Raw genomic sequence first — 13,879 nt, 5'->3', positions numbered from 1 at the left:
GTGTCACAACTCTGACTCGGGGGCATGGGGAGTGGCAGTGACAGTGTGCTCTGTGCTCCCCCCCGGCCAGCTCAGCCCCTCCGGTTTCTCTTTGGGAATAATTAAGGTCTAGTCACCTGCAGCTTCCCAAGGAGGTGAGCGGGGCAGCTAAAAGCGTAAGTCAGGGAACAGGAAAATCTCATTGCTTGCCACTGTAGGAGAGTGGGGGAAATCAGCTGTTTCTGAGGCATTTAAAAATTGAAATTATTTTGAGGAATTTACATGGAGGAAAAAATCCATATTTTAAAAAAAAAAAAAAAAACAAAAACAAAACTTCCTCTACCTCAAGTACTAACATCTACATTGCAGATTAAAAAACAGGTGAATATGCACTGGTAATGTTGATGGGAACAAAGAGGTCCTTTAAGGGTGACTTTTGTCTTTAATTCTCGTGTGCATGTAGGATTTGTGACAGTGGCAGACTGGCAGTCTGAGCAAGGCATCTTTGTGACCGCTAGCCTGGTGCTTAGCTATGACCACCAGTCTGGAAGCCTGAAACGAAGGGATCTCATTTACAGCAGAGTGGACTAATTTCATTTCCACCCCATGCAAATTTTCTTGTCTCATCAGGAACCAAGTTAGCAGGCCAGAAGGTGCGGTCTGCCTCCTCAGATCTGCCTGGGGGGAGACGCTCCATCATCACTTGTTCGTGTCATGGTTTCAGGCACCACTATTAGTGCTAGAGTTTTACCTGTTGCTGCCCAATTGTAGAGGAGGCAAAAAAAAAAAAAAAGTGCTTGTTGCAAATTTTTTATGTTTTATGGAAATACAGCCAGAACAAAACAGACCTAACTCAGTTCATAGATTAAACCAGAGAGCCATCAGATGATCATTATCTTCACTCACAACCTCATAAACTAGACACCATTTAATAACTCTGAGTTTAAACCCATTATCTCTCACATTACCCATGCCCTTTCCAGGTGTCTTCTCCCACTTATCTGGAAGAACTTGCTTACCAGCGTCCTTTGATGTTTTCCCCCTCCAAACCAGTAATGTTAGACCATTTCATGCAGGAGATGAGAAGTGTAAAGGCCATGGAACACAGCACATTTTCACACTGGATCAGTCCAATGTCACTTAACATGACATAGCAAATTATGGTCTAGAGATGGAAATTAAAACTTAAAAATAACTTCTTCAGTTCTTATAAGTGGGGGATAGGCTTCCTAGGTGCTTAAACCAGTGTAAGGTCTTGCCATGTTAAAATCTGTCCCTTTATTGATAATATATCAATTTACTTTTTTCATCAAGAAATTTTTCTGTCAGAGCAGATAAAACTTGTTATGTACACAATAGCTCTACTGTGCCAGACCAGAAGTACATCAAGCCCTGAAATCCCACCAAGAGATATATTTTTCTTGAGCATAGCATTATGAACGAGCTTCAGTGCAGTATGAGCTGTGGGATCTCATGATCAATGCACAGTCATGGAAGAAATCCTGATTATACTTTTGAAATTTACTTACAGGTTATTCCTAAAACTTAAAAAAAAAAAAAATAGCTTCTTGTTTGACAAATACAAAACAATAGTAAAAATAGTAAGTAGTTGTAGAAATGAGGGCTTTTTCCTTTTCAGGAAAGAGATGGCTTATTGATGTTTGACTAAAAAGAACTGATGAAATAATTAAAATTTTTAGTTTGGACTAGTAATTAGTCCAAAAATCTAGTTTTAGGTTTTTAAGGAATGATGCCCAGGCTAATGAGGAAAAAAGAGCATCTGTAGGACACAGCAGTGAGGACTGGCCTCCTTGTCCTGTTCTGCAGTGACTGGAGCTAGGCTGCTGCGCTCTGTGCTGGAAGAGAAGAGCTGAGGAGTAGCACTTGCACAGCCAGCTTCATCTAAATGAGGAGCCAGCGTGTACCATTCAGATATTAGGGCAGTGTCTGCCATTTCCCAGCTGACAAACATTTACCTGAGTCTTAAGCTATTTGCAGGAATGAGAACTGCAGAGAGGTATAGAAACCTGAGGGGTCAAGCCTAGGACAAACACACTAAAAAAATTTGCCTGGTGCATCAGTGCCTTGGAAAATCTTATGTGTTACCCCACATTTCAGATGGTTGTTCAAGTTCAAACTACCCCATCTGGCAAGAGTTTTTAGGTTAATCACCAATGAGAGCAGCTCATCAGCAAATGTAAAGATTAGTGCGAAAGGAGAAAGAAATCGGGAGTGTCACCCGATTTGGAATGAGCCAAAATAGGCACACAGTCGCTCAGCCGCTGCCTCCCGTCTATGGACCGCTCCAGGAAACAGCACGGCCCTGATGAGAAATGAACAGAGGATTGCAAATCCCTGTGACAGGCAGGAGGATTTTCCTGCACATGCAACCACTTAGCACTGCAGCTGTGCTGACGACTCATGCCCCAAATGCAGTAAATGCTAACCTCCTCCCCTTCCTTACATGTCTGAAAGAGAAATACACCTGCACGGGTGGCTGAGAGCGGCGTCCCATGCTGCTATGGAAATCAGAGCAGAATCCTGCCCCCCTGCGCAGTGCTAAAGCAATTCCCCTGTGCTAGAGGAGCAAGGGCTGCCTAATCTTGGAAAGGGACTTACTGTTTCTGCTCCTGTGCCTCTCCAGATGTGCTTCTGTCAGGGGCTGTTTATATACCGGCTCTGTGTGCGGTGCACTGCGATGTCACTTGGGAGCTTTCCCTGCCGATGCCGGCCGAGCTGCCGGCGTGCTGCAGGTGTGCCGCACACGAGCAGATGGGGAACGGTAAGAGCAAGGAGGGTTGATTCTCGCTCTGCATCTCATTTTGCTCACAGCGGGGTTCACACTGTTTCTCTGCTACACCTGGTCAGATGCACGGAATTCTCATTTCTGGTTCTACCACTATCGGTCCTGGGAAATAGCATCTGCAGTGGCAATAAAGAAACATGAAAAAGGAGCCATTGAGGTTGCTTAGCAGAAAGGAAGAGAATTAATCTTCTAAAACAAAAAGACTTGATCTTCCTCTACCATACCTTTCAGCTCCGGCCCCTTTATAAAGTTCATAGTGATTTCTTATAAGCCACATATGTACTGAGGTTGTTGCTGACTTGTTTGCCAGATTATTTGAGGTGTTAATGTCATGCTGCATAAATAGGTCAGTCAGAAGGTTTGTATTTAGCAGCTCATAAATCTGCACATGGTTTTGTAATTTTCCCCCTAAATTCTCTAAAAGTACGGTTGGAAGGACAACTCTATGTTAAACAGTTAACACACTAAGGTAGGGACATGAACACTGAGGCCAATGATTTCATGTTCTATGATGTACTCACTCCAACTGCTGTGCTGCCTCCTCATACTCTTGACTCCCTTGTCAGGGTATGTGTGAGGGTTTCATTCTGGCTTCTTTATTATTAGTAAAATTGTTAAATAGTTTCAATTCGTATGTCCAAAGTGCACCAATACAGCCAAAAATCCTAATCCTGTTTAGAATTTGGCCATATAATTCTAAACGTTGATGGTAAGACCATGTTGAAAATATTAAGAGTCTCCTTTTCATTCTTCAGACAAACATCTACTACTTCTTCCAACTTTTTTTTCCAATTGTTCTTTAATCTCATTAGCACAGGAAACATTTTCCTATGCGTGATGACTCATATGCTACACCTCTCAAAACTGGCCTGTTAGATGTAGTTTCCCAAATCAAAATTTGGCTTATGGAAATGCTATTAACATTGTATCTGAAAGAAATAGCTGCGCTCAGCTCTTAAATTATGACTCACAAGGGACGATCCTTACATCAGTCTGTAAATTGAGTAACTCTGGAAATCTCCTAGAAGTGATAATTAATGAAACCCTGCTGTACAGAGCTAAAGTAAAAGTATACTGTGGAACAGAGTTTGTAAGAAATAGTCTGTAAACTGGAAAATAACAAATCCCTGCAGATCTGAATAAGAAGGCGGGATAATTCAGTATTTGGGGCTGCTATGGATTCTCTGTATTAAAAGCTTATTTTCCCAGAGAACTAAGTATGATTCGGAATAAACATGGAAGAAGATCTCTTAAGGAGGGTGTATCTTCTAAGTTGTCACTTTTCCAACTATAAGATAAATTAGAACTACTAATACCTGGGAAAAGAGCATACATTATCGTTGTTCAGATGGAGACTTCATATCTTTAAGAAGTGTAATATTCTCTGAGGCAGGGAGGGGAGGTGGAGGAGAGGACCATCCAGAGAAATCCTGATCATTGTAGGGCTTAGGAGGAAAAGGGTCCAAAGATCAGCAATATCCAGGGAGCAAGTGATGTAGAATACAGAAAAAATTTGTCATGACAGCTTACTGTGTTTATAGGAGAAAATTCACATTAATCTATAGAATGAGATTATACAAGTCAGATCAACTAACAACTAGGTTTTGGCCTGCTTTTAGGTCAGAACTTCCTAGTTTATGTGATATCACAATTCATTCCTGAGATGCTAGAATTTGGTTATGGTTCATCCAAGTAAATTCCAGGGAATTTACAACTCCTAAATAATCAGTTGTTGCAGATAAGAATAAAAAAATTATTTCACAGATCTTATCCCACAGTAAGAGCTTGCACAGCTTTCCAGTGTGGTATTGAGCAAATTGTTTTAATAACTAATAGAGAGCTCCTGGATTAAATTGTTTTAATTAACTGGTTTATGCAGTTCAGTACTAAAGAGAATTCATACATATTTATAGAAAGTAGCCAGGCCTGTAGACCTGTAAAATTAAGCACAAATAACTTAATCAAAGGCAAAGATAAGCATATGCTCAATATTTTCCTAGATTTTGTCCAAGGCTGACAATCATGAATCGCCTAACAAAACACTGAATTTTGGACATGCTGTTTTAAATTGTATTCCAGTGCCACACAGCTATTGAGACTTTTTTGACTATTCAAAAAGAAAAGATGTCTTACTATAACAGCTTACCTGTTACATTAGAGGAAAACATAATTTAAGGCTTAACAAGTGTCAAGAAGCTGTGAATTTAACGTAAGTAGAAAGTGATGGAGCTTAAGCTAGACAGAGGGCAGGGAACATGTCAGGAAGGACACTTTCTGTCTCTCGAAGAAGCGAGTATTAATACTGTCAGGTGATACGGTGAACCTGGTGGATGAGCAGTCTAACCCAACATTGCAGATCGGGAGTTCCCTTCAAAATTATATCGCAGGGGAAATATTAATCCTAATTTGGTCGACTTGTATTTCAGAGCACAAAGAATAAAATAGTTATTCTTCCTTTTGTGAAGACCCACTCTGATATATTGCATTTGAGGAAATGCTCAAAACTAACCTACAGATCCCCATGAGCATAAATTTAATTGATAATAACAATAGATATCAAATTGTGTAATTCCACTGAGTTATAATACAGCAGATGACTTAACAACTCACTGATAGGGCAGAATAAGTGCATTTACCATTTACGGCAGAAAATGTAGCATCTCTCCATAGTTACACTATTTCTTACCGTAGTCTCCTTGAAATCAATTTGATTTTTCTGAGTTGTGCACTTAAAATGAACAATACAATAAATGTAAGTATTCAATATCTAACTGGAGAGTTAGAGCCGCTTTCTATTTAATGTTTTATGATCTATTTGTGTTACATTATCAGGGTATGCCTGTGGTATTTTGAGGAGTGATGTAAGCTTGCTGTGCCAGCTCTGCCTCTGTTGGATCAGAGCCACGGTAGGGTGGCCCTAGGAGAGCTAACTCCTTTTATGTGGCCTTAGGAGAGCTAATTCCTGTTATGTGGTTTCATGGCTTTTGTCTGGCTCAGATAAAGCTCAGATCTGCCTGAAATACATCATGGTGACATACCCTACACCATCCTCTTCGCGCTGTAGACCTAACTCTTACGGGACAGTCATTATACCTTATTAAAAGAACTTGCTAAAAACCTGAAGCCGCATCCTTGCAACAGGAGGGACGATGAGGGAAATAACAATGTGGAAATCCAGACGCCTTCCAAGCAGTGTTATGCAGTCACATGTAATATACCTGACCAGTGTTCCTTATAAATAGTAAATACGGTCTCAGCAAGCCGATAGCTGCGTTCATGAAAAAGCTGCTTTCCTGCCAATATGCAATCTGCCTCTTACTATCTTACCTTAACTTTAAAGTAGCTTTTTGTCTTCTGTGACAGAGCTACCACAGTTTGCACATTCATCTTTGTAGCACAAGGCACTCTTGCCTGTAGTAGCCTTCTTCAGGTTCTAGGTATGACCGACAGCAAAAACCTCAGCATTAGTTTCTCATCAGCCAAAACCAATCTCATTCAAAAATGGCCTTTACATTTGCTGGCTTATTCTGGCTGGCCAGAAATCAATCTGGCTGGCTGGCAGTGCAGGTGTTTAAGTGTAAGGGCTTCCTGTGGTTTAAGATTTGACAGACTCCAGTTGGTACCCCTAGTTATTTGACAGTGATGTGGCAACACTAAGTGGTTGCTAATGAACAGGTTTGCAGTGATCATGCCTCTGTTTTCTGTTTTTGTTTTTTGTTTTTATCTTTTCCTCAGGGGAAATCGCTCACATCAAAGAGGTTAACCAGTCTAGTGCAGTCCTACTAAAAGGATCACCTTGTAGCATGGAAGCAGACTCAAATCATTATACATACTTTGTAGCTCACTGATTGCCTGACTCAGAGGACAGTAGAACAAGATGTTGCATGAGCAAGGACCTGACTTGTTTTCTTTTGTGTATACTAAGGCATTACAGACTCCGAGGGACTCTCTAGCCTTTCGATGCCTCCATTTCGAAAACTGTCTGCTCACTTCCTCCTTCATATCAAGCTGGATCTGTGTCTTTTTATTTTCTGCAAGCTCGAGTACAGTGAAAAAAAAGCTTCTGCTAGGCACAGTTTATTAAAAAAATACGTCAATCAAAAACTGGAAGAAATGTAAAAATGCATATATTAATAAATATACATATGGCATCACATTTATTGCACAATAAATTAGCACAGAAGGTTTCATTTCACTGATGTATTCACATTGAGAAAGAAAGCCTGTGTCTTTGTCTGTTGTCTGTATATTCTCTGTTAATGTTTCTTGCATTTATTTTTATACCATATTTAAAAAAGAACACCTTTTACTCCAGATGTATTAAAGTTGATCCTTTCTCTGTAAATTTGTGTATGTTTATATTGTTGTTTTATCTTTCATTAAAAGATGCAGAATCTCTTTCCTTGGGGAAGTTTGAGATTTTAATATTGAATCTGAAGATTAGTCAAGAGCAAAATCATCCCCAGAAGTTACACACCTTGTGCTTTCTAAGCAGTGACATGAAATGGCATTTTCTTTCTCTCAGTGACACCTAATCAAACACACTTTATTGATAATCATTTACTTTTTATTTTCTTTTTATCCAGCTAGCAGCACAGAGACCTTTCCAGCTTGCTCATCATCACATAAGCAAACCTTTCTTTAAGCTAGACCTGTTCTGTAATAGTGCAGCCTGCACAGCGATTCAGTCGCTACCCAAGACCAGATCGACTGAACTGCATTTCCTTAGGAACGGGCATGAACAAAGCTGGCTGAGTACACAAGTGTACCCTTGCTAAGTAGGAAGGACAGTGTTTCTTTCTCCTTGCTGTCACTTGTGAAACAATGCAACATTTTAAGCTGAAAAGGTAGTGGTTTGGGAGCACTGAGTATACTGTCTGTAGAGCAAACCTTGGATAGTAACGTGGGAGGCTGTCATTTTAATTCAAGGGCTCTATTCAGGTGTGCTGTTCTATGTCTACTGCGGAGGTTACTCATACAGAGACCTATTGACAGCTTTATGAGAGCATGCAGACGTTGCCCATGAGACAGCAGAGATGGAGCTTGTGAAGCTAAACTGAGCTGGAACCAGAAATCTCTGCTTGGCCTAAGAAACAGCACTTTTGACAGACAGAGATGACATACGGATAGTAGGCAGAACCTTTGAGTAGAAAAGCGATGATGGGAACTAAGTCAAACGACAAAATGCTGGTACCTCCAGGGCATCGTAGGGTGCATAGGACAGACAAGCCTTTTTAGCAATGCACAGGATAGACTCAGGACAGCCAACTCCAGTGCCATCTGTCATACTGACTTTGGTTTGATATTGAGAAATAGGAATCTTGTTTCAAAGGGACTACCAAACCTAAAAATGCACACCCTCCCCACACACACACACAAAGTGGGACAGTCATAGACACAATCAGACAATAAATTTGAATACATTAATGCTAGAGTCATCACATTTAACATCGGATACCTACCTGAGTTGTTGCTGCTAGGGACAGGGCTCCTGCACGGAGCAGCTGCGGGCAGACAGGAGCTGAGCTGCCTTCTGCAGGCAGCACTCGCTTCTCCGCTGGCTCTGTCAGTAGCCTGGTGCAGCCATAGCCCTGCCTGCAGCATCTCTAAAGAGGTAGTCTGAATGAACCCAGGACAAAATGCATTATAAATCACCATGAATGGCTGTTCCCCAGATTTTGCTTAGTTTGGGTTTCTGGAGGGTTGGGATGTTTGTGTGTTCTTTGTTTTCACATGCCACTGTGTTTCTGGTTTCTAGCTAGGGTGAGAATCACTGCTTTAAAGTGTCTCAGGTTTTGTTAGCACAATTCTACTAAGCTTTTATCAGAAAACACTGGAAATGCCCCATGAGAGCTTGATTTTATCAAGAGCTCCATCTAGGTCAACTCAAAATACTCACAGTCTAGGGAGGCCAGATGAATTTTAATAAATAGCCACATTGAACCCCAGATCTTAAACTCTGAAATTTAATTTTCCTTTACCACAGAAATGTGAGCTCTGAGGCATGAACTTGGGGCCAGGCAATCCACAGAAATTTGAGCTCTGTTTCACTTCTCAGTGCCAAATAGAGATATTTGTTTCCAAACTCCTGCTGCCACCAATTGCATCAGCTGGTATATTGCCTGCTTTGCCTTAGGAGTTAACTAATTAGATACCAGTGTCTGCTTTGAAGAATCATTCCCTTCAAATAATTAATGTTTCAAATTCATGCATTCGCTATTTCATGCAGCTTTACCCGAAGAAATTATTTTTTTCCAAATCACTTTGCAACACCAACTGGCCGATAAAAAGATGCAGGGCATTTGGATTCCTGAACCCATTTTGTACTTATTCTAGTTCTTTCCTTTCAATAAATATGAAGTCTCTATTGAATGGCTGTCTTTACCTGTATTTGCATAGGATTTAACACAATGTCTGTAAAGTAAAAATATGCATTACTAATAAGGATTTCAAAGTAGTCAGGAATCTGTATTAAGGTTTCGTTTGAGCTTAGTTTCAAGTGATGCAACTCCACTGTTACACATGAGTGAATTTGGCCCAAACAAAGTCTGTTCTACAACCAGATTATTTTTAAAGGGTTTGTCTGTGATCTTTTGATACTTCACCTAATCACTGTCATCTGCCAATGATGCCACACTGGGACTGGAAACTCCAAGTAGGCACAACCTTCCTTTTACTTCCCCCCAGAGAAAAGCTAAATGTTTGTTTCCAAATTTATATGAAGATCCACTTCCAAGAATTAAGATTAACTCAGATTAAGGCATGTTTGTATAACCACCAAACAGCTGAAGTATGACTTTGGCTACACAATGGTATACCTATTAGGAATTTCAGTGAGGCCACAAGTCTGATGAGGAAAAAAGGACCGAGAGAGAAACCCAATCTGAAGGGACCACATTTCTTGTCTTCTGAGGAAGAGGCATCAATCAGTGCCTCCTGGCTCTGCCCAGGAAGCTGAAAACACCCTCCTTTGGGGGATATTAATTGTAATATTCATTAAAATAACCACTTGGAGCTGGGAACTTCCATCTGAGAGTTGGGGTTCATCAGACAGTCTCTTTCCTCATGCATCCTTGTGCGTAAAACAGCTCTTAAGCCTACAGGGGAAAGAATTGTTTCCTGGTGGTGCTGCACCCTTGGTTTTGTGTTCCCAGACCAGCCTGGGAAGGAAAATGGCCGGTGGGAGAGACAGGAGATTCCCTGGCACCTACCTGACAACAGCAAAATATCCACCCATTCTTCTGTAAGATGCAATTAAAAACTGTCCTTCAACCCTACAAAACCAAAGAGGGAGGAAAAAGGCCTTAAACAGAGATGAGAGAAATTGCAAAATGCTGAGCTGAAACAGTAGTGGAGACTGGCCAAAAATTAATGAGCTGAAGGTGAATACGGAAGTAAGAAATAGGAATTAATTGTGGTGACCAGAACAGAAGTGACAAGGGAGGAGAACTGGGGAACTGAGGAATTAAGAGCAAGAGAGGCTGAATGCAGCTGGTGGATTGCCAGCCTGTTGACCACGGCTGTGCAGAGTTGGAATCAAAACCCCCAAAAAAATCAGACAAGATCAACTGTGGCTCACCCTTCAAAACACAACAAGGACATTTTCTTCAGCTACAAAGCAATTAATACCAACTATCTAGCATTGCTTTTTTTCAAATTGCACCCCTAATATTGTTTGAAATCATGAGACACAAATGCCAAATAGTTCTCCAAGAAATAACAAATAGGATGGCAAAAACCAGTTCCAGAAAATGAGACCTATAGGAATGCATTTAGGATGTTTATTTATTTTAAAAAAAAAAAAAAAAAAAAAGCAGACAAGTGAAGTGAGGGAAGGCTGTTTTCTTTAAGTAGCTGGAATGAGGAGTTGGGAATGAGCAGTGATTTAATTGTAGCTCTTCTCAATTATTTATCTTTATGCCGAGTGATTAACAGCTGTTTGAATTTAGATTTTAAAATTGCCATATTTTTAATGTCCCTTCTAGCTAGAGATGTTGTGCATAGAACTAACACTGGGCTTATTAACTGAGGTGCATAAACCACAGGAATTTTGCTAAAAGAAAGTTAATAGCTATAGGGACCTGTATAAAATAAGGTTTTAATCCCAAGATGTTCAAGGGAAATTATCAACAACTTCTTTGAACATATTCTGTGTCCACAATTCATTTAAGCAAGTTACTAAGTGGTTGTGAATGATACCAATCTGCCGTTTGATCTGAGTGTGCTGAATAGATTAGTGCTTTTGTCTCCTGTGAGTTGAAGATAGGCTGAAGTCCCAATATCAAAGAGACGGAGGGCAAGAGAGGATGATCTCTCTGAGGCTGGGCTCCTCCTGCTTGTGCTGTTCCAGACTGAGTCCTGAAGTGCCATGTATACAAATAAATGGGGTTTTTTTGTACAGACATTGGCTTGAGGGCTGCAGAGTCTCCCCAGACACTCGTATCTCTGCCACTAAGAAGTTTTTTTTCCTAATATCTAAACTAAATCTTCTTTGCTTCAATTTATCCCTTTATTTTTGACCAGGCTGCTACAAGCGCTATAATAAAACATTCCCTACCTTTTTGCTCAAATATGTAAATGGCCATTGCAATGTTACAGCCTCCTTTTGTTTTCTTACTGGTGTTTTCTGAAGTGTTGTGTGACTTCATTGCTCTCCTCCGGGCTGGGGGGGCGTTACAGCTTTCTTGGATGACAGTGCCCAGAGCAGGGTGCAGGGCTCCCACACAGGTTTTACAGGAGGAGAGTGGAGGATTACTGTTGTACTTGCCTGTACACACAACTATTTTGCAGTAGATGGCCACTACTGAGTTGTGCCAGCTTATGTGGCACGGTGATGCCCAGTTCCTCTGCAGTAAAATGTAGACAGTTGTTCCCCTATGCGTGTAGCTGACTCTTCTTGGTTCACTGAGGCGTCTTCAATCATCAATTAAGTAGCATCCTCATTTTTCAGACCATCTTTCTCTTTTCCCAAGGTCACTTCTGTCTTTTGATTCTAACCTGTGAAATACTTGTAGTCCTTTTATCTGCGGGTATCTTTATGTGTGGGTGAGAGTGAGGAATCTGCTGGCCTGATTCTTTAACACAAACGCATAAATAAGAGTGAGTACCATCACCACTATTTGCCATAAGGGATCTGCATGTGTAAATTGTTAAGAGAAATTGGCGTGACAATGAACTCTGAGAACCTGCTCAAATGCTAGGTGATAGTCCTTATTTACAAGTGTGGACATGGACAGTAAATATCAAAAAATATTAAGACACAATTGTAAATGTTACCTTGTTAGTGGCATTTGCACAATTTTATTGTACTTTTTCTTTGCTCCCAAAATATATTCTGCTGCATTCACCTTCATTGGCTGTTTTTTTGATTTGACTAGATTTTGAAATCTCTCATTAGATTCATCACAGATGTCAGCTTTCAAAAGAGATACTAGTTACCACCCTTCCTCTTAACCTTGCAGCTGCTTCTTCTGCATGTGTATCATCACATGCATGAGCCATTTCATTATTCATATAACTTTCCTATCCACCCCTTTATTCCTTTCCCCCTTTCCTTTTTAAAAGATGTGTGACAATGGCATATTTAATGTAACTTACTTTTCTGCCTTTTTCCTGAGAGGAATGTATAACCTGAAATCTATGACCTTTTGTGAGTTCATCTCTTTGATGCACTCATCTTTATACAACTCATCTTTTCTTTTAGACTCTCTTTCTTTTCTCCCCCTCCCCCTCAGTAATGTCTTTTTTAGGATTCTCCAGCTTCTATGGTCCTTTTCCTTTGTTCCTCTGCCCCTCGCTCCCTTGATCCCTCCCACATCTTCCTATGGTGCTCACTAACGCTCTTTACACTTACCTCCTCTCTTTTATCTTTCTTGGAATTGAAAGAAATTCCAAGAAAAAAAGGGAGAAAGCACTAAAGGAAAGACAGGCAAGCGCTAGGGCCAGGGCTGATGCAGATGCACAAACGCGCCCCTGACTGCGGCCCAATCTCAGGGGACCGTCCTGCCCCCAGGTGCCTGCCTTTCCCCTTCCCCACCCTGCTCCCACCAGCTCTCCACTCCTCCTCCAGCCACTGCTGCCCCAAACTCCCCTCCCTTTGAGATGTTGGTGGGGATTCAGGCATCACCACACAAAGGCATTTTTTAAACACCTAAGGTACTACCCTAAGCTCCTCTGGGGATCAGCCCCTCTCTTCAAAAGATCTTTACTTTGACTGGCAGCAGGGTTAAGGTATCCATTCAAAAGCTAGTCTGGCGTGCCATTGTATGGCAACAGGCCACAGAGCGGCTGTTAGTAATGTTATCACCTTCGTTTAAACTGTTCTCCAAGTGTCTCCATAAAGCCAGGCTCCTGCACCTCACCAGGACCCGACTTGTCTGGATGGCTGGTCAGGAGCATGAACCTGCCAAAACAGAAATGCCGACCTGGAGCATTTGACCTTTCCTTTCTTCCCTCCCAAATAAACTTAGGCCCAGTGCCCCAGCTAATGTTGGTAAACAGCATATAAATGCCGTATGTGACCAGGGCAGGCTTACAGGGGCCAGGCAGACCACTGGCAGGGACAGCAAGAGGCAGCTGAGGAGCCACCAGCCGAGCTCCAGGCTGATGGAGAAGGGGCCTGGGGTGGTGTCCTGGGGAGGAGGGTGCCTCTGCAGGGGTGCTGTTACACGGCAGGGACGTCCCTCCTTGCCTGGAGGGGAGGTGTCTCTGGGGACCTCAGCTGGTGGGAGGGAGGTGAGTTCTTCATGAGCTTAGGTGCATTGAATGGACACAAGCAAAAGGAAGCCTGGGTATGTGACTCCCCTGGTGCCCGGGGTTGGGGGAAGGAAGGGGACAGGTATTCATGTCATTCAGTCCAGGTATTGCAATTCAAAATATATCGGGAGCTTGAGTTTCTTTCAATGGTAACAGTGAGGTGAGGGGGTCCACAGAGCAATGCAGAGCGTCTCAGTCTCTTATCAAAGAAAGCGTCTGTGGGAAGCAGGAAAGAAGATTAAAGCCCAAGACTAGGAAATATTTCTAAGTCCTGGTCCATACTGGTCTGGGAGGTAGCTCCAGTGAAGCCAATGAACGGGCTTATGGAAGCTCAGGTTA

At 41.7% G+C, this 13,879-nt stretch overlaps 1 protein-coding gene across 2 annotated transcripts in view; it reads left to right on the top strand.

Moving 5' to 3' along the window:
- Positions 1 to 13,879, top strand: part of RGS7 (regulator of G protein signaling 7) — a 269,855-nt gene that overhangs the window by 245,213 nt on the left and 10,763 nt on the right. Inside the window, exon 17 of one of the 2 annotated variants that reach the window (XM_075706597.1) lies at positions 6,711 to 6,869. The exons of the other annotated variant lie outside the window; for it this stretch is intronic. Coding sequence (XP_075562712.1) covers positions 6,711 to 6,869 — 159 coding nt within the window. Of the gene's footprint in view, positions 1 to 6,710; positions 6,870 to 13,879 lie in introns of those variants that run through there. 2 annotated transcript variants of the gene reach the window in all.

The sequence above is a fragment of the Pelecanus crispus genome, chromosome 3, assembly GCF_030463565.1.
Source record: "Pelecanus crispus isolate bPelCri1 chromosome 3, bPelCri1.pri, whole genome shotgun sequence".
NCBI classification, from domain to species: Eukaryota; Metazoa; Chordata; class Aves; order Pelecaniformes; family Pelecanidae; genus Pelecanus; species Pelecanus crispus.
Note: the sequence above shows the minus strand (reverse complement) of the source record. Positions and strands in the feature narration are given on the sequence as shown.